Raw genomic sequence first — 21,019 nt, 5'->3', positions numbered from 1 at the left:
ACTTCTTTCAGAGAGAAAAAGAAAAAAAAAAAAAGATTTTACTATTTTAACTTTTTTTTAGAAGGTTTTTTTTTTATAATTTGAAAACCGAGTAACAAGAACCGCAGGAGGACCGATCGAGCCTCAGCTCGCCAAATCGGATCACCTCGATCTCGACCTCTCCAAGTTCGTTTTCCTATAATTTCTTCTTCATCTTTTTTATTTTGCTCGTAGATTTGTGGACGATGTTATGAGATTGAGATTGTGGTTGAATTTTACAGTGATATCAAAGGAATTATGTCGGCACTGCACCAGATCCAAGAGAAAGCTCACAAGGACGGGCTTAAGAAGAACGAAGAGACCATTTCAAGGTGAGCCGAATCTATCGGTCTGGTCCAGTTTGATTATCGCGGAAATTCGAATATCGTTTCTTTGCGAGATTAATTCGATTGTCATTGTTTTATTGCTTAGTTTTCCATTTCGTTTACAAATTGCAATAAACTCTGAAAATTGAAGGTACAATTGCTTGCTTATTTGTGTTAGTTCTGATAGAATTTACAATATGAATCTTTAATTTAATTTGTGAATCCTGATGAACGATCTTTTTTTAAGCTTTATATGAAATGTTCAAACAGCTACTAATTTAGGCATTTGGATTTGATGCCTTTTGTATTCTTCAATTGTCAGACAAAGTTTCGCTGCTAGCATGTTCAAGAGACCTAAATATTCTGATAACTTCATTAAAAATTTGTCAAACGAGGTCTGTGAAAGGAGAAGAAAAGAGCAAAAACCATAGATGATCCTGCGGAGAAATTTGAATTTCTAGTTAATTTGTTTTGATGCCCGAAATTTTTATTCTGATTACTAATTTGGTTGTATGTAATATATGTCTGCAGTGTGAGAATTGCTTGAGACTGAAACTGCCAAGTTCCAAGGACTCTATGAGAAGTTTTGCAAGGACCAAGCCAACCATCTACAGGCCTTGAAAGGTAGTTCCTTACAGTTTTGTAATTGCATCTGATTTCTCTTCATACTATTAAGCGTTTCTGTGTAACTGGATTGTAATTGTAATTAATAGCATAAATTCAATTAGACAGGTATTTACCTAATCAGCAACTAGCTTATTTGTGTGCATATAGTGATTTAGCTAAGTTTCTTTTCAGCAACTAGCATTTTTGTCTGCACACTTTCGGTTTTGGATTTATGGATACGAAGCCTCTGCTTTTTTATACTCTGCACACAGAACATGACATTGTGGACTGTCATCTTATGCATGTAGCCCCTTTAGTTTGGCTCCATTTTCCAGTAACAAGTAAAATTTAAGAGTATCATATCAAAACTGCAGAACAGGCCTTGCAATTATTAGCTAATATAACCCATCAACTCTGTTGAGCATTGTTGTTCTATTTGACACGACAGGCATCATTTCCAACTATGAAGAAGAGAATTGAAGGCTCTGCACATGATATGAACAACTGAGTAACCAACAAAACTCCTTTACTCCTCCTTATAGTGAAATCGAATACGCCAAAATTTTCTGATGGGTTGATGTCATGTCAGGAAAGATAAAAAAAGGAGTCTGATGATGAGAAAGCCTGTACTGATAAAATTGCTAAACTGGAAGAGTCCTTGAAAAAGAAGAAGCAGGTACTACCCCTCTCTCTCTCTCTCTCTCTCTTCCTTGAAAAATAAAATGAAGCTTGTACTGATATCTCCATGTATATATATTTGTGCAAACATGTCTCAAAACCACATTTTCTGTTTATAAACTCAGGATGACAGAACTTTCAGCTTTCTGAGAAAGACTCTTGGCTCATTTACGAAGAACCTTGTCTATATATGGGGGAAACTTCATTTCCCAGGTTTTTATTTTTATTTTTGGAGAGGAGTGTTGGGATCAGTTTGTATGATAAATGGTAAACTGTTCTCAGGAATTTATTCATTTCCCATGAAATCCAGATTTATCCCAGATGTTTGTATAAGATGAGATATCACGACGGTCACCGTTGTCTATTTTGTGTCGTGATTTAACTATTTTGTAGTAGTGGGTCTACTCCTAAAAACTTGTATGTTTTACACACAAAATCATCCCCACGTCATGCCAAGCACGATGGCATGCTCGAATATTCGATCGTTCGATTAACGATCAGAGTTTTGCCCTATGTTGCACGAAGGAGGACATGGGTTCACGGATACGTGACATGGTGACACAGGGAAACATAAAATATCAAAAAACTAGAGCACGGATAATGGCGAAGCCAAGGAGTTTGTGTGTGTGTTGGGGGGGTGGGGTGTGGTGTGCTTGATCATATAAACCAAATAATATATTTACGGATTCATAATTGGATATCTTGATGGATTATGCTAATCGATTGTCGTCCAATTGTGCGATTGACGATGATCTGACTGTTGGATTGCGATCAAACATCTAGGATGTGTTTAGTGGACCATAGTTGTCCTATAGGAATTTTCGGATCAGAATCATTTGGTCGTGGTATGGTGTGGTTTGTGTCTATATATCTATATTCTTATATAACTGAAAAGTTACTTTGCATGTTGCGTGTGGTGTTGTTTTCATAAATTATATGAGAATGCTCAGGCTACAGTTTTGCAAGAATGTGTCTCGGGAAGTGTATGCTTGCGGGTTGAAGGAATTTCTTAGTACACTTATTCACGGTATTCATGGTTTTCAATATATGAACGAGTGTGCAATGGTTTCAATTATCATTATGGTATTTATATATACATCTATATGGTTTTGCTATCATTATTTTCAAAACGGCGGGGTTAGTATGTTCAGTATACTTATGTTCAAAATTTTGTTTTTATCCACCCATTCGAATTTATCTCATGTTTTTATCTATTTTGTGCCCCACGACTTACGAAGACGAGATTGACCACACCACGTTTAGGCATTTATTCCAATGTTTTGCCTTCCTTCAGCTGTAGTTTTCCTATTTTGATTATTTCCATTTGAACTTCTTTTCAGTTTTGTAAACCTAATCTTAAATTAATTGCTTTGGATATTGTCCATGTTAGAGTTGTGTTGAGGGCTTGCGGCCATTATTACTTGGATAGGATTTTGATTTGCGTTGAAACTATGTATGTTGGATTGTTGGGATTAAATCATTGAGTTTTCTATATGTTAATATTTTGGGGAAATGTTCTAGTTATAGGGCAGATCCTGTCGGAATCTTGGCAGAATGCTTGTTTTAAACAAGGCTAGGGGTATTCTAATAAAGTGGGCCCGACATTTGCGAGGTGTTGGACAGACACAGAGTTCATCGCCGATTCCAAGGAAAAATCCAAAGCGGGTCCTATCACTCAAGTAATCTACCATTCTCAACAAAGAATCTCCATTCACCAGAAAGATCACATCCCAAAGGTTATATATTGTAACATTGATTAACTTAAGTTACACCTTACGGCAGAAGGAACCACTTAAGGATATATTTATACACCCACATCAAACCCTAGTTCCACTAGAAAGAGTCATCCAAGCCTTTTGGAGTAAGAAAACTTAAAGCATACACTAACAGAACTCAAAATACAAATAAGAAATACCTGAACCACTGAGGTCGACTTGTTGCCTTACACCGAGAGTGGCACATTCTATGGTCGGCCGATGGATTGCTCATTAACCCTAACCGGTCACCGAGTATATCCACACCATAGACCACTAATTCGAGCCGCTATTCCCCAACATATTGTAATTGTAGTTCTTATTTCACTAGCTTTATAACAATTGATATGTTTTTTTTTTTTTTTTTAAGGAAGGCTACCGATTATAGCATGTTCAGGAATCCACTGCAAAAAAAAGAAGAAGAAAAAGAATGATCTTCATAATCATAGAATGATTATTAGGATGAGAATGTAATTTGTACTAAGATAACTTGTTTCTTCATATATATATAAGAGCTAGCACGCCCTTGGTTACAAAAAAACCAAGAGAACAAGAGGAAGTAAGCTCTCAATTTATTGTCAACACGTAGAAAACAGAAATACATCATCACACACACCGGTAATTTACAAACAGAAGATAACCTAGAAGGTAGGCTTGCGCACAAGAACAACCGAGTTGACAACTTCATTATTTGGATGGAAGATTGTAAGAAGCTCAAATCCCAGCAAGTCATGCTCCTCAACAACAGGGTACAAAAATGCTCTTGTCCCTTTTGCACTCCTCACAAGCAAAACGCTTCCCTCCTTCATGTACTTCCCAATATGCCCAAGAATCTTTCTCTTCTCTTCCTTTTTCATGCCCACCAAGGCAGCCAAAAATATGCAGTCATATTCTCCAAGCCTCTCTCTAAGTTTCATTACATCATGTGTCTCAAACTTCATCCTCTTTGCTAGCTTAGCGTCTGAAGCAACAATTTTTCGAGCTACATCGTTCGCCTTCTCATCAATGTCAAAGTTGTCAAAATTAGTGGATTTCATGTGATGAGTAGCCATTATCATGGAAGTGAGAGGCATCGGCCCCGACCCAACAAAGGCTACCTTGTGTGGATGCACCAACCCGTTGTCGAGGAGAATCTTGTGCTCCAAGTTGGCCAGGAGGACATAGTTACCGTAATAAGGGAAGAGATTGAGATTGTTTAGAGGTTGAGGAACACTCACAAGGAGTGTGGCGAATTCAAGCTCCAAAAAGCCCTCGGCTCGGCCGCAAAGATTCATGAGACTCTCACGCATAACTTGGGCTTCTTTGGACAAGTCCATGATATCTATGTCACATGGAAGAATGCATAATTTGACCAGCTGAGAGAAGAGGGCATTGACTTGCTTTGAAGGTCGAAGAGAGTCAAGTTTGGAAATGCTTGAATGAAGTTGTGTAATGCGAGCTATGAGAAGCTGGGCAGGAATTTGGGTTTCCGAGTTGGAGATTTGGAAGGAAGCCATTGGTGATTAGTGAACACGTTGTCGTTTAGATTGGAGTATATGTATAGAAGCTCTGGTTTGGGTCTTGTGGAAAGGCTTTTCCATGTATTTATAGGAATTCAGAATTTGGATTGCATATGCTACGTTTCAAAATCTCTAGATATGGTCAACTCAAACGGGGTGCTTCATGCCATAGGATCTTGGTTTGTTTCATATAGGTTATATATATATATATATATATATATATATATATATATATATATATATATATACACGTACACATCAAATGCTGAACTTTTCTTCCGCCCATATTTTCTTTTTTTTAGATGAGAAAATAATATAAACAGACATTCTGTAAGAATCCTTTTATACAAATATGTTACTTTTTTTTTTTCTTCTAATATTGAAACATAACATAGGTCCCAATTTAGAATTTTCTCCTCAATTAAATTTCTTCTTTAAAAAAATTGCATCGCGTGTGCATCGAGTGCTAGCATATTAAAAAAGAAATAAAATTGTACCAAATCTTATATATGAAATTGGATGATCACACGTCAATGGGATCTAGTTAAGTGGAAAAGGGTCTTCACTTACTTATTAGAGGTCTCAGGTTCAAACCCCCTTAACATCTTGATTGTATATGTAAGAGAGAAATCCCTCCCCGTAAGTAATATTATCACTTATAAAAAATAAAATAAATAAAATAAAAGGATGATCACACACCACCTCCACCTTTATTAAATTTATGAGAGTGCACGTGCCATCAAATCCAAAATATTATTGGTTTGGATATATAATGAAGTAAAGGAGATTCCTTCCACACGCGTGTTCTTCCATGAATGGATATATAATGAAGTAAAGCAACAGATCCTATAACTCTTTCATGTTCACACTTGAAATTGAATGTGAACGGAATTTAGAATCAGAGCTTATTGAGGTTGAAAGAGGCATGGGAAATGCCTGAGAGACAATCTCCTGGAGGCTCAAATTAATTGTATGTCCAAATTTTAAAGATATCTTATTTACATGCTTACGGAAGAAAAAAAAATTCTATAGATATTTGGTCATTTCTACCCAAAATATAATATTTTGACTACTTGTTGCCAGATATAATTACAAAAGTTAAATAAAAAAAACCCCGCAGCTGTAATAGCAATTATTAATTGGCAACGAATTATTTAAGAACAGTCAAATATGTATGAGTACAAGCTATGTTGCAGCGGACACTCTATTAAGTTGGAGTGTCAGATACTCGGACACTCAGACACTTCTCGAATACTTCTTGAACATTTGTGTCCAACGATCAATGTTGTGTTCATAGTCAAGACACTCTACGAACATCGTTCAACTCATACTCATAGTTAACTAATGTATTAATTCAATTATAATTCATATAAAATTAATAAACTACATTTGAAAGACTTGAAAACCTTGAATTTCACTATATATGATATTGTAAAATTGAATTATGAATATCAATATTTTATTTTTGCTTAAATATATAAGTATTATTATAATAATAAGAAATTAATTGTCGTGTCCCCGTGTTTTAGTTTTTTTGAAATTTGTTGTTTCTCCGTGTCTTCGTGTCCGTGCAATATAAAGTACAAGTTTGAGGTTTAGCTCAATCTGGTAGATTTTGAGCAGAGGTTAAAAAAAAAAAAAAAAAATTTAAGACTAATCAAGCAGTACCAATGATTCATAACTCATTGATAGAAACATTTGCCTGCACATCACTGGTCTCAAGTACGAATCCCAACAACACATTCCCTCTCCCCCTTTCAAACTTTCACAAACAAAAAAGAAAAAAACAAATCAAGTAGTTGAACTTGAGGCCAGAGAAAAGACCAATCAGTCAAACTCGTGGAACCAGCCCTACTACCAATCTTAATTAGACATGTGTTTTGTTGTTCTTTTTCCATTTTATAATTTTATTATTCTTTTTGCTTTTTGTATATTTGCAATTAAATAAGTAAGTTTAACAATTACTTCATTTTTCTCCTACAAATGTTATTGCAAAATATATTGCCCAAAAAAAAAAACACAGAGGCTGAAACTGGATTAAGCGGATTGGGCTTTGATGCTGGATCAAGTCACTGAAACTTGACTTAGCCGTGCAGCCCATGCCAGCCAGGTTAAACAATGGGTCGATATTGACATATTGGGTCTTTTCGGGGGTAATTATGAATCTCACTTTCTTTTTTTTTTTTCTTTTTTTTTTTTTCAAGGAATACTGTCTCACCAAACTATTCTATTACTATGAAATTTAATGTTTTGGCAGTACGATTAGAAATAACTAAATTGTTGTTTTCATTTGCGAAATCAATTTTCAGCTGTTGTATTTTCACAAATATTAATACATTTTAGACAAACATATTGCAGGAAGGGGATTCAAACACAAAATCTCTTGTGAATACGCCCTATTTTGATGGAGTTATTTCAAAAAAATGATTTGGATTTGACAATGAGACTAAATTTTTTATATAATTAAAAAAAAATTAGAAAACACTAGAGTGAATGTATTAAAATAACTAGATATAATATATTAGAATGAATTTGAAATTACCTGAGATAGAAGTCCTTTGGAATTAATGTGGCTGCCGGTTACAATCTGCTTCAACTTGGAAAGTGTTCAAAGTCAGCTTGGTACAAAGAAAACTTGAAAGAGTCCAACACATACGTAGCTTGGCTTTGGTTCTTGCTGGATCAGGTATTTACCTTTTCCCATGTATAGAGTTTGTCTCTCTTTGGATGTCTTTCATGAGTTTTTTTATTTTTTTATTTTTATACAAGCGATATTCTACTTTAATTTAATCGAAATTACGGAGAGAGCGATTCGAACTTGAGTGCAGAGTGGAGAGCACATCTACTTTAACCAACTTAATAAGCCCATATCTAAATGTCTTTTATGAGTTCTTCATATAAATAAAACCAAGATTATGGATATTGTTAAAAGAAATTTGAAGATAACTTTTTTTTTTTCTTCTGGAATTTGAAAGATAACTTAGGATTAAATTTTTAGCTAGTTTTGGAATATGTTTCGGATACACTAACCAGGAACATAAAAAAATTTCTCTAGTCCCAGGACCATCAACACTTAGGATGTCTTATTTAATTCGTCTCTCTTTGATGAGAAAGTTTTCCCAATGGTTCTTCCCTAGTCTCTCTCTGGCGCCTACCCCATCTCCCTCCTCTCCAACAACCAACTACCAACTATAAAGAACACTCAACAAAAAAAATTCAGCATTAAAGGTATTTTCTCGTGACATTACTAGTCCGATAAATATAAGCTCCCATATTCCGTGAAAGGTATACTAGTGATATTTTGGGATGTGGGGTTCGTTTTTTATTTGGAAGTGTCCGAGGGTGAGAAAGAGACAATGATATGGATTTGACATTGATTTTTCTTTTAAGCTGTTTGATTAATTATTGAGTATACAAGGTATTTCTAATTGCCGACTTGCATGCGCATATACTTATACATGATACTAATAATTGATTTTTTTTTTTTATACAGTTCTTGTTTTTTGAGGAAAAATTATAGAATACTACGCTAGTGTAGTTACATGATACATTTTGTATATGTGTTATAATATGAGTGAACCATAAAATTTATTTTCGTACTCAACGGATAGGTGAAGGTCCCTAGACATCAGAGTGAATTAACTTAAATGGAGTAGTACACTTATTCGTACTCAACGGATAGGGCACGCGGTGACTCTTGGTCAAAATACAAGTATCACATGTGAAGTCGGAGTCCTTGAAACCTGAGAATAAACTTGGTATAAGATGCTTCATATAACTAAAAGACGGATGTCTTAATCGACGATGTCACAACCAGATTTGCTTTTGTTTGCTATCAAAAAGACGCGTCACACTGTTAGCCATGCCGGGATTGTATTCATCTACATAATATAGCCCCCTCTCTTAGTAGCACGATCAAGAATCTCCTTAGTGTGAATATCCTGAAGCAAACAAAAACTCGGATAAATGAGTACACAACAATTCAATTATTCAGTAAGCTGACTAACTGACATCAATTTATTGGATAAAGATGAAACAAGCAAAGTATTAGACAATGAAAGAGAGGATGAGAGTGCAACAGTGCCAACCCTTGTCACAGGATAAGTAACTCCATTGGCGTTAGCAATACAAGTTCGTCGGGATTTGGTAGTATTCAGAAAATCATTAGGATCAAATGTCATATGATCAGTTGCACCAAAATCAATTATCCAGCTCGTGAAATCACTCTTATCCGAAGTAAATCCATAACCAGTATCATTACGGGTCGTATCGGGTTGTGTTCGATCTTTGAAAGTAACCCACCATTCGGGGTAGCCATGCAATTTAAAACAAGTCGTACGAGTGTGTCTCGAATCATCGCAGTATGCGCAATTTCGTCCATGTGTCCGGGTCGTTAGTTGGGAAGTCATAATTTGTGCAGTAAAATATACATAAGATACAAGTTTAGTAGGAATCCGGATCTAGATCTGAGCCTGAGTCAGGGTTGGAGTCAAAGCCGGGATCTGGGTATGAATCATAGATAGATTCAAGGTCGGGTCATCATCGGAGTCGAGGTCATCATCTTCGTAGTCGAGGTCATCATCATAGTCGGAGTCAGGGTCATCAAAATAGGATCCTGATTCAGAATCTGGTTTGAGGTCGAAGTCTGCATCTGTAGGAGCTGAGCCACCTGGGCACTCAACTCGGCGTCGAAATCATCAACCCCCATAGCGACGGCGGGGGTTGGAAACTAGAGTAAGCAATTCCAAGATCGCTACTCTGATACCATGTAAAATATGAACTAGGAGAAAATATTTGTTTGTGGGAATTTTATGTATATTATTCTCCTTATATTGTAGGAGGTCATATTTATAATACAATGAAACTTTAATAGTCCATAAGTCACGCCAACAGATTTTGATTCTCAAACCAAATATGTGATTTTCATTTATAGAAAAGCTACCTTCAGAGATTTGAAGGCCCTCTTGTAAGTTCCCTTTTTTCTCTCTCTCACATTTGGCCTTTCGAATTTCTTCCTTGCTTACTTATAAATATGTTAACGTTCAAAACTTGGGGTTTTTTTTTGGAAAGGGTTTTGGTTTATGTTGTTTAGGTGGCTGCCGGTTACAATCTGCCTCACCTTGGAAAGTGTTCAAAGTCAGCTTGGTACAAAGAAAACTTGAAAGAGTCTAACACATACGTAGCTTGGGTTTGCTTCTTGCTGGATCAGGTATTTACCTTTTCCCATGTATAGAGTTTGTCTCTCTTTGGATGTCTTTTATGGGTTTTTATTTTTATTTTTTATATAAGTGATATTCTACTTTAATCTAATTGAAAATACGGAGGGGGCGATTCGAACTCTAGTGCAAAGTAAAGAGCACATCTACTTTAGCCACCTTGACTAAGCCCATGTCTGCATGTCTTTCATAAGTTCTTCATGTAGATAGAACCAAGATTATGAATACTGTTAAAAGAAATTTGAAGATAACTGTTTTTTCTGTTTTTTTGGAATTTGAAAGATAAGTTAGGATTAAATTTTTCACTAGCTTATATTTTATGCACTTGCACAATCTTTATTTTTTCCTCTTTTTGTTCTTTTTGTAGTAATACTCCCAATTCTAAAAATAATTTTTGTATATGTTTCGGATACACCAATCAAGAACATAAACAAATTTCTCTAGTCCCAGGACCAAGCAACACTTAGGATGCCTTATTTAATTCGTCTCTCTTTGATGAGAAAGTTTTCTCAATGGTCCTTCCCTAGTCTCTCTCTGGCGCCTACCCCATTTCCCTCCTCTCCCAACCACCAAACTACCAACTATAAAGAACACTCAACAAAAAAAATTCAGCACTAAATGTACTCTCTCGTGACATTACTAGTCCAATAATTATTGAGTATACAAGGTATTTCTGATTGCCGATAACTGCATGCGCGTATATTTATGCATTTATTAATAATTGATTTTTTTATATGGTTTTTTTTGTTGTTGAAGAAATTATAGAATACTACAGTAATATAGTTACATGATACATTTTGTATACGTGTATGAGTGGACGATAAAGTTTATTTTCCCCCCTTTTAGAGAATAATATCAATAAATATCCACTTATATTATAACAAGTGTACAAAATATACCACGTGACCATACTACTATAATATATACTATATGAATGTAAGTATGCATGATATTAAGAGAATATTAAATAATATATTTTACACAGGACAAAACTTGACTCCTTTACACTAAGGGGAAATTTCGATTTAACCTGCAAGTATGAATGCATGATATTTTAAAAAATATTAAATCATATATTTTGTATAGGACAAAGTTTGGCTACTCAAAATAAATGAAATTTTGACACTTGTCAAAACTATTTAGTTTTTTTTTTTTATAATTAAAATATTGGAATTTCTTTAACTTTTTTTAATATTGGGTTTTGACAACCAATATTATTAGCCAAACAGATACAAGAAGGTCAAAAACTCTGAAAACAACTAAGACAAATTAGAGCCCAATGGCCCTACAAGATAACATCACAGTGGAGACAACTAGAACACAGCAACTACCAATTGCCAATGCTCCACTCGGGTAATTATAAGCAGAGTTCTTCAGCACTTGAATGGCTGACATTTAGAGAGCACAATAATCAACTCTTAATTGTGTTTATAGCCAACTCTTAATGGCTGACATTTCATGCATCAATATGATTTGAAACGTGATAATTAATTAAGACGGTTGAGTACGAGGCAGGGCAACATTATCACGTTTCAAATCGTATTGATGCATGAAAATGACAGACTTGTTGTAGCTAGCTACACATATCTTACAACGTGGGGTATGAACAATCAAAATCTTGAATAATTTCAATCTTACCATTGAAGCTGCTTTGCCCTTCACAATCACACATATTTTCATCATTGTCAGAGAAGTTTTATGAAGTCAATGATTTGTTTTCCTTATGAAAAAAATATACACACAAAAAACTTTCTAAATGAGTTTCGAAAAGTTTCCCTAAAGGGTAAAGACGTATGGTGGTAAATGTACACCGGTAGGTTGTGTAGATAAACACCGTTTTGTTACCTTTCTGGGTATGAACTATTAACTGTACGTATATCATTTAAGGACAACAATAAATGACTTGATAAAAGATGGGACAGTTGCAAGGCAACTTGAGATTCGAATGGTTGCAACTTGTAAATATAAAATAGGGTAGTTATCAGTCCACTACTACGAAGTTGTTTGTGTTTTAGAGTTTGATACAATAAGTCTTTTTCGTCTCAGTTGCATCCATAACGTGTAATTTCGTTTCAATTTCATACATTCGTTAGTTTGACCGTTAAATAATGACGTGACAATTAATGATGCCACATGGACTCACCTATATTTTGCCACGTGGACTAAGTAATGAAAAAAATTTCAAAAAAATTAAACTAATAAAAATCACTTTTTTTAAATAAATAAAAAAATCACTTTCTCCCCCTCACCTCCCGTGGCATCAATTAGGGGTGGGCACGGTTCAGTTTGGACCTAATAAAAAATTCAAAAACTGTCCGGTTTGGAATCGGATTATAAAAATTATTTTTTAATACAATTCTCAACTGAAATATTATTATTTTACTTGAAAATTAACAAATTGTTCAATTTTATATAAAAATAAATATTAAAGTTAAAAAAGAGAGATATTTTGAAATTGAACTTGGATAAATATTAGTTTTTTTTAGTAAAATTAAAAATATAGCATTAAATATAAATATATATTGAAATTATATATTTTTTTAATTTGACCGGTTCGGTTTGGCCCGGTCTGGGATCTGAAATCGGTCCAAACCGGTCCGGTTCGATTTTTGACCGGTTGTTGACTTTTTGGTCAACTTAATTTTTTCCGGTTTGGATCGGCTCGAATTTCCGGTTTGCTGATTTGAGTGCCCACCCTAACATTAATGCCCTGCATCTCCCACCTCTGCACCACAAAACCAACCCACACCCATCCACTTCACCCCCACTCTACCCATAACGCAACCCACCACCGCACCATCCGTACCCACAAACCTGCTAACCAAGCTAGCCCCAAAACCCAAAACTCATAATTGGAGGAGGAAATTACCATGGTCGTCTCCATCAAGCTCACAGACCACGATTCGCTGGTCAAGTAAGCAAGCACATCGCTCAACAGTAAGGTAGTGAGTGAGCCAGTACTAGACTCCTCTCGCACCGCTTGTTGTCGACGTCGTGCTCTCAATGGCGGACCCGTGAAGCCATAAGTGGTGGACCTAAGGGATATCAAGATTGTGAAGAGTATCCATTGACAATATTGAGACATTGTGCTAAAAATATGAATATGGTTTGAATGTATTAGGTTAACTTTATTCTTCTCCATAAGGAGGTATATATAAGAGTTTACAGGGTGCTTTACAAGGAATTAGATACAGTAAAGAATTAGGAAAGTATCTCCTAATTATACAATGATTTACAACTATATAAAAATAGGAAAGTAAATCCCTTAATTAATCAAGGAAATAAATCTCCTTAAATAATTAGGAGACTCACGTCAACACATTGTAGGGACTTGTTTTCGAGAAGAAGGCTAGTCACGACACTGGTGGGCCTACGAGGATGGAGAACGCGAAGATCATTGTGGTTCGATTCTAGATTTTGCCTCCAAAGACCGATGCAATTACTAATTCTTCCATGAATTTGCGTTAATTTCTTACTCAGTTTTGTGAAGGAATCAAATTTCTTTTAATTTTTGCAAGCTACAGAGGGGACGGCTTGGTTTTTGGGGTAGGGAAGGAGCCGGTGAAGTGGATTTGGGGTTTGGCTTTGTGGGTACGGATGGTGGATGGGTTCATGGGTAGGGTTGGTGGAGTGGTGGTGGATGTGGATGGGTCATGGGTGTGGGTTGGGTTTGGGGTGCAAAGATGGGAGGTGCAAGGTGTTGATGCCATGGGAGTTGAAGGGAGCGAGTGTTTTTTTCAAAACAAAAAATAAGTGATTTTTATTAGTTTTTTTATAAATATTTTCTAAATATATTTTTGAATTTGAAGTTGGGTCATGGGGGGAAGGGGGGAGCACCTCAACCACTGAGGTAAACCCAAGGACCCTTTCTAAATATATTTTCATTACTTAGTCCATGTGACAGTATAAGTGACTCTATGTGATACAATTGATTGTCATGTCACTATTTAATGGGGAACATGATGATGTCACTATTTAATGGAGAACATGACGATCAAACTAATGGAGGTATGAAAATTATATTGAATTAAACATTATGAATACGACTGAGAAAAAAAAAAACTTATTGTATCGAATTCTAAAACACGAACAACTTCGTAATAATCAACTGATAATTACCCTATAAAATATTAGGCGTCTTGCTGGCAAAGGGGAAAGTTGGGTACCCAACCACCCTAATCATGATAATGGTGGATGCTATACAATTCCTGAACATGCATAAGATGACTTACTTTCGAACTTTGAACCGTAATGCAAGCCAAAAGCGTATACCATGATGGTCACCTTATACCAATATCCCACGTTTTTTTAATTGAATGTTGGATAAAATAACTCAAGTGTTTAATACGTAAATATAGGTATTTGTAACCCGACTTCATCTGAAAACCTCACCCAAAGGCATCAATAGTTCACTTACCATTTTCAGTCTGTGGGGTACATCACTTTTGTGCACAACGTGGACATTTTCCTACCGCTAGTCCACAACTTTTGTTGCTCCCAACCCAAGTATGCCACGCAGCCTCTCCAATAAATATAGTCATGGGAGCATTGAGAAGAACGGATATTGTGAACAGATTGACCAGAAGAAAAAAAGAAGAAGAAAAATGAAGCATGGGACGGCGAAAACGGAGGCTTTTCTAAGGCTTTGTGCAGTCTTAGTCCTAGTCCTTACGGCATGTTTAGTAGGTTTCGATTCTCAAACCAAATATGTGATTTTCATTTATAGAAAAGCTACCTTCAGAGATTTGAAGTGCCTCTCGTAAGTTCCCTTTTTCCTCTCTTTGCTCTTTCTCTTTGACATTTGGCCTTTCGATTTTCTTCCTTGCTTACTTATAAGTACGTTAACGTTCAAAACTTGGTTTTTTTTTTGGAAAGAGTTTTGGTTTATGTTGTTTCTGTGGCTGCCGGTTACAATCTGCTTCAACTTGGAAAGTGTTCAAAGTCAGCTTGGTGCAAAGAAAACTTGAAAGGGTCTAACATATACGTAGCTTGGCTTTGCTTCTTGCTGGATCAGGTATTTACCCTTTCCCATGTATAGAGTTTGCCTCTCTTTGGATGTCTTTTATGAGTTTTTATTTTTATTTTTTATACAAGCGATATTCTACTTTAATCTAATCTAAATTACGGGGATTGCGATTCGAATTCGAGTGCAGAGTAGAGTGCACATCTACTTTAGCCAACTTGACGCCCATATTTGCATGTCTTTTATGAGTTCTTCATATAGATAAAACCAAAATTATAGGTATTGTTAAAAGAAATTTGAAGATAACTTAGGATTAAATTTTTAGCTGGCTTATATTTTATGCACTTGCACAATCTTTATTTTTTCCTTTTTTGTTGCTTTTGTACACAATAATACTCCCAGTTCCAAGAATAACTTTTGTTTATGTTTCAGATACACCAGCCAGGAACATAAAAAAATTTCTTCAGTCCCAGGACAAGCAACACTTAGGATGTCTTATTTAATTCGTCTCTCTTTGATGAGAAAGTTTTCCCAATGTTCCTTCCCTAGTCTCTCTCTCGCGCCTACCCCATCTCCCTCTTCTCCCAACTACCAATTACCTTGCAATCCCACATAAACCACATATGCATTCAGAGTATATGGAAATCTAATCTTCTTTGTACTTTACATATTACTAGCCTTCCCTTCGGAAACCAACCAAGGCAACTGGTTAAGATGGGTGAGGGTATAAATCTTAGATTTGGTCCTCTACTTATTCAAACAAGTCATTGTCTATTATTGTGAGCTTATAACTAAACAGGATACTAAAATGATTATTTGTATGAAGTCGTATTAAGTTAGCCCTCAACCCTAACTCGTAGTGGCATCCCACTCTCGAGAGGGAAACAATTATAGAGTCAACAAAAAAATTATATAAAAAATTTAAAAATTCCACACTCTGTAATGTTGTATTTGTAACATGTAAATAAATGAAACTAACCATCTATTCGTCTTGTTGCATCTTGCTGCATATAATTTGCTAAACAGGTAGCTGTGTACGTGACATTTGGAGCAAACTCAGCTGCGCTTGAGGCTTCTGTGCTAGCAATAAAAGGCGCACAAGATTTTCAATGGATGAAGTTGTGCAACAAATATACAAGATTCTGCTTTCAAATTGGTGGGGCTTTGGCATGTGGGTATGTGGCCTGTATCCTAATGGCTTGGATATCCCTCATCAGCGCCTTCAATCTCTTTAGGCTTTACTCACCGAAACAATTCCTTTTGTTAAAGAGCAGAGGGTGACAGGTTTTCTAAGCAAATAATGTATAAATTATGAATGTTTATCTAGAAATAAATTTAATGAAATCAAATAAAGCTTTGACACCAAAAGCAATGGATACTTGTAAAGCACAGACTTGTCAGAAGAGAAGGCACACATTCGAGAAGAGAAGCAAATAGAATGGGAGTGACAGTTTTATTGATCACTTTAATATTCATCTCTAATTTTTAATACAAGAAAAATAGTCTAAATTATAAGTGAAATGGGAGTTTCTCACACAAAGACCACTAATCTATAAGTCAATGTCATTTTTCACTAAGTTAGACCCCGTTGGCCTTTAATATCCACCTCTATACCAAACAGAATAACTGCAAATTATTAAGTTATTTATGGGGGTGAGATTTCAGGGGGGACATCTGAAACAGCTTCAAAATTGTGGTCACACCTCAAACTAGAATTGGGGTAAGAACTGCAGAGGGCAGCTTTCCGGGCCTGCAGCCCAGATCAAGATAATATGGTTGATAAGCCCATAGGTCATCATATTTTAGGCCCCGAGTCTGATGGGTCAACCAATCCATAAATAATTGGGCATCTCTCCACTGAAATTTCAAAAGTGCTATAAATTACTGAATGTGAGGGGAATTGTATTTCCTTACTTTCTCTATTTTTATTATACGACAGCTGACAATATTTTCTGTGATAGTCTTCTAACATTCAGAAGATTTTTACTCACTTTTTTCTTCTAACTAACTGGTGTATCAATTTCTAATACACCTCGTCTGTCTATAGACGTAGCGCACCGGCTCAATTCATCTCCTAACTGGTGTATCTTTTTTCTTATTCTAAGGCTAGACTATGTATTCTTTATTCTATGATCAATGTTGCTAGACTTGCTCCCTTTCGGAGTGCTCCACGTATTGCTTAAGCACTTTCTTCGAGACTCAAATCCACAGTATATCCTCGATTAAATTTTTGATGTGACCATCATACAGTCAGATGCTGTTACAGTTAACTCATGTCATGATATGACACATGTATTTATTCATTAATGTACCATAAATTGGGAAAATATCAACTATCATCCACCCATATTATAACAAGCGTGGAATAGTGTGACATTCACTTCTATTTTCCTTGTGCTCTCTCTCCTATATATCCATATTATTGGCACATGTCCTGCTACTTAACAAAACCTAAAATCTATTAATGCACATAAAAGTTGATACATATATATATATATATATATTTTAAATAATATATTTAAGCCAAAGACTAAAATTCAAATTCAATTGAACACCAAATAACTAGCATCTTATTAGTAATGGGTATTGGAATCATTCCGATTCCTTCTTCCTTTGTGTAAACTAACACATATTAGAATGATAAATTCCTTATTTTTTAAGCATTTACTTACATGTACGGGATAAAAAATGATGGGAGTTTCATGCTAAAATCTGTAATCAAATACTCTCAAAACTAATCAAATCAACTAAAGGAAGTAGTTGATCCAATTCCAATTCCTTATTCTCAAATTTTTAATAAGTTCCCCGATTCATGACTTCCTCTATATACCTTGTAAGTAAACATGCGAAATTTAATTTCATAATTGTACTTTTTTGTGTATTTGCATGGTTTTGAGGGTGCCTGATTTACCACTACAAGCAGGATCGGAACTATCTGACTGAAGCTAACACATTTTGGCATCATCAACGTGCACATGTCGTTAAACAAATCTCATTTTCATTAGAAACCAGACAACCGTGAAAATAAGATTGATGATTTAGTTCAAACTTTTATAACATCACTTTCAGGTGGAGAGTCTTAGTTCATATGGACCTCAAAACCCCAAACTCGAGATCAGTATCAGTTCCTTAGATTGAATTCCACTAAGATAATGACAACGCTTTAAAGCCCTCTTTGAGGTCATGACACCAATGTATGGGTGTTGAAACATTATTGGGTTTCAGCCATCAACTTGTGTTAAAAGGCCGTGGGGTCCCCCAAGCTTCCATTGCGTGTGAAATTCTAACTGTCATGAAACCAACTAAGACTTGTCCACCATTAATTTCAAACACATCAAATCTGAATAAAACTATGGTGATTAAAGCTGAATGTACGTAGTGGTGTTGTTTTTGTTGCAGAAGCGAAACATTATCTCAAAGAAGTTATCACAATGACTTGCTTAAATTGACAACAAATTAATTCTGATGCTGAACATATGACGGAAGTAATTGAAGAGGAGTTGCGGAGACGCGTGTGCAAAGGTAAATAATTAAGGCAAACTATAGATTTGAGCTTCGAGCTCAGAATTAGGCCGTCACAAGTAAAACTCATTGCTTTGCCATAAGGTATGAGCTTTTTCGGACATCCAAGATCATTTAGTATCTTGAAATTTAGTTTTAATGTTTTTACAGTTTTTGAAAACTTTTTTATTTTTCTGTTTTAATTCCTTATTTATTCCTAGGATTTCTAGAAGTAATTAAACAGATTTTACCCATGGCTAAGGTTAGGTTATGTTTTATTATTCTAATTTATCAATAAACCTTGAAGTTTCCTCATATTTTCTTGATGAATTCCAGAGTTACATGTTGTACGCTAAAATTTTAGCCATTCTATTATCATGAGGCGTCAAATTCATTGACCTACGCATGCATGAGTAGAGTCGTGCAATCTAAACATGTTTCTTTCCACTAATTTCGCTTAATTCACTATTTCATAGAGTCTTTGAAACTGATTTTTGTTGTCCAAAAAGTAGAGCATGAAAATATAAAAGCATGAGTTAAATGTTGTCACACTTTAAGACTAATGCATGCTGGATCATTTGTTTGGTTTTCTTTAGATTTTTCTAAGCATGCTACATCATTTAAAACTTATCTAAAGACTAAAAACGTGGCATTGAATCCACATATTTTCTCTTCGATTTTTTTTCCTCTCTCTCTCTCTCTCTCTCTCTCTCAAAGTGATGCTAGTCTTCGTCTCCTAATGCGTTATTATCTATAATGAAAAATTTTAGTGGTCCAATTTTGATGGCTACAACTCAAAATGACTTTTTCGTTTCATAATAAAGTGAAATGAGTAGCACTGCCTAATATGTAACATCGCGCTCTTTAAAGAGAGTTAGTTGTTAGATTATGTTGTAAACAATTAGATTGATCATTGAGTAAAAAAGCTTTGTAAAAAGTCCGTTTCATGTAGATCGATCATAACAATCAATATGTGAAATAATCAAAGATGCAATTTCATTCGCAAAATTCCCAATTCGCCAAGAGCGCATCAGATTTGTTACATAAATAGCATTACATTATGTTGATGGGTCTAGTCTAATAAAAAAGAGTCTTAACTTGCAAACTAGTGGTCTAAGGTGTTGGAAATTATATATTATAAATTTAATGTGTGAATGAAAACAGTTATTATGTTTAAAATATGAACAGTCGCATAGCATACAAACCTGATGCAATTCAAGTAAGGGAGTTGCATCTTTCCTTTTGCATGGGTGGCGTCAATTAGTGAACAACCACCATTGCTATTCCAAAAAAGTCACTCAGGTTCTATATAAACCTAAGATATATGACATTCCAAAGTGGTGTTGAAAAGGAGTTTTCTCCACTCATGCTATGTTAGAGTATCAATCTTCAAGTTTCCTTCCTAAGTGCTTTGAGAGTATGAATATATAATTGGGTTGTTAGAGTCTTAAATTGAAGTGCTTCAATTTAGGATTATCGATTATTGAATCATGGGAGATGTACTCCTATAGACCTGCGAGCACAAGGACATGAGCAAAATCTGTCTTTAGGATATTGCAATTCTTGCAAACCTCAATTGCTAAAATTATCAGTATTTCTAATTGTGTTTGTTGATTTACATTAATTTCATGTAATTTGATATTGTATTTGATTATAACAATTCTATTGAGAATTATTATTATCTTTAAATTCATATTTCCTACTGTTCCGCACTACTACATTTTACTATTTGCGCGACGAATAAAAAAGCGTCGCGCAAAGATCAATTTTGTCGCACAAAAATCAGCGCGACAAAAACTTCGTCACGCACAATCCGTCGCGCGAAGGTCGTGAAGAAAGCCATTGCGCGACGAGGACAAATCTTTCGTCGCGCAATACAGTGCGACGGGTAAACCATCGTTGCACCAACGATAGGGAGACGAAACACATGTTCGTCGCGTAAACTTTGCGCGACGAATAAAATTCGGCGCACATACCTTTGCGCGACAAAAGTAATTGCGCGACGACAAATATATCGTCGCGCATAACGGGTTCGGGAGACGCAGATGTCCGCCGCAGAACCATTCGCGCGATGAGAAAGCTTTCGTCGCTCATATATTTGCGCGACGAAATTATTCGTCGCGCAAAACGTGCTTGCGAGACGTATGTTTTCGTCGCGCAAGAATTACAAAAAATAAAAAAAATTATTTTTTAATTTTTTTGTTACACGCGGGTTTGCGCGACGAAATGGTGCCGTCGCGCAAACCTAATTGTACAATTTTTTATTTTTTTTTTGTATTTTGTATTTTAAATAAAATTGATTTTTTTTTATTGATTAAACAATGAAATTGCAATAAAAATAAATTAGAATAAAATATTGTTATAAAATAAAATAAATGTATTACAAATAAAATAAATACACTAATGAAATAATGCATCAAAATCAACCGAGTCGTCGCCAATATGCGGGTCAGAGGTT

The 21,019-nt window shown here is 35.3% G+C and overlaps 3 protein-coding genes across 3 annotated transcripts; 2 read left to right on the top strand and 1 right to left on the bottom strand.

Annotated features, from left to right (window-relative positions):
* Positions 1–79: 79 nt before the first annotated feature.
* LOC117631757 lies at positions 80–2,032 on the top strand (the record flags this gene model as incomplete). The annotated part of the gene is made up of 7 exons (XM_034365087.1): positions 80–165; positions 261–350; positions 667–739; positions 893–968; positions 1,021–1,076; positions 1,555–1,626; positions 1,754–2,032. Coding segments are annotated over 7 exons (666 nt in total), but the record flags the coding sequence as incomplete, so codon positions are not given.
* A 1,991-nt stretch (positions 2,033–4,023) lies between these two features.
* Positions 4,024–4,878, bottom strand: LOC117622689 (nicotianamine synthase-like). Its single transcript, XM_034353452.1, has one exon. The coding sequence runs from the start codon at positions 4,876–4,878 to the stop codon at positions 4,024–4,026; it is 855 nt and encodes a 284-aa protein (XP_034209343.1).
* Positions 4,879–14,661: 9,783 nt separating this feature from the next.
* LOC117615099 (CASP-like protein 2C1) lies at positions 14,662–16,523 on the top strand. The gene is made up of 3 exons (XM_034344102.1): positions 14,662–14,856; positions 14,973–15,111; positions 16,087–16,523. Exons 1-3 carry the CDS (start codon positions 14,702–14,704, stop codon positions 16,339–16,341), a joined length of 549 nt encoding a protein of 182 aa, XP_034199993.1. The 5' UTR covers positions 14,662–14,701; the 3' UTR covers positions 16,342–16,523.
* Positions 16,524–21,019: the final 4,496 nt, after the last annotated feature.

This window comes from Prunus dulcis, chromosome 1, assembly GCF_902201215.1.
Source record: "Prunus dulcis chromosome 1, ALMONDv2, whole genome shotgun sequence".
Taxonomy (NCBI): Eukaryota; Viridiplantae; Streptophyta; class Magnoliopsida; order Rosales; family Rosaceae; genus Prunus; species Prunus dulcis.
The sequence above is the reverse complement of the archived record's forward strand: the minus strand, read 5'-3'. Positions and strand labels throughout refer to the sequence as shown.

Excerpts from the sequence above, each read along its gene's own strand:
- LOC117622689 (XM_034353452.1), bottom strand. The coding sequence starts at position 4,878 with ATGGCTTCCTTCCAAATCTCCAACTCGGAAACCCAAATTCCTGCCCAG.
- LOC117615099 (XM_034344102.1), top strand. The coding sequence starts at position 14,702 with ATGAAGCATGGGACGGCGAAAACGGAGGCTTTTCTAAGGCTTTGTGCA. Across the intron at positions 14,857-14,972 it reads AGAGATTTGAAGTGCCTCTC|AGTTTTGGTTTATGTTGTTT; the intron begins GTAAGTTCCCTT and ends TTTTTTGGAAAG. Across the intron at positions 15,112-16,086 it reads TTTGCTTCTTGCTGGATCAG|GTAGCTGTGTACGTGACATT; the intron begins GTATTTACCCTT and ends TTTGCTAAACAG.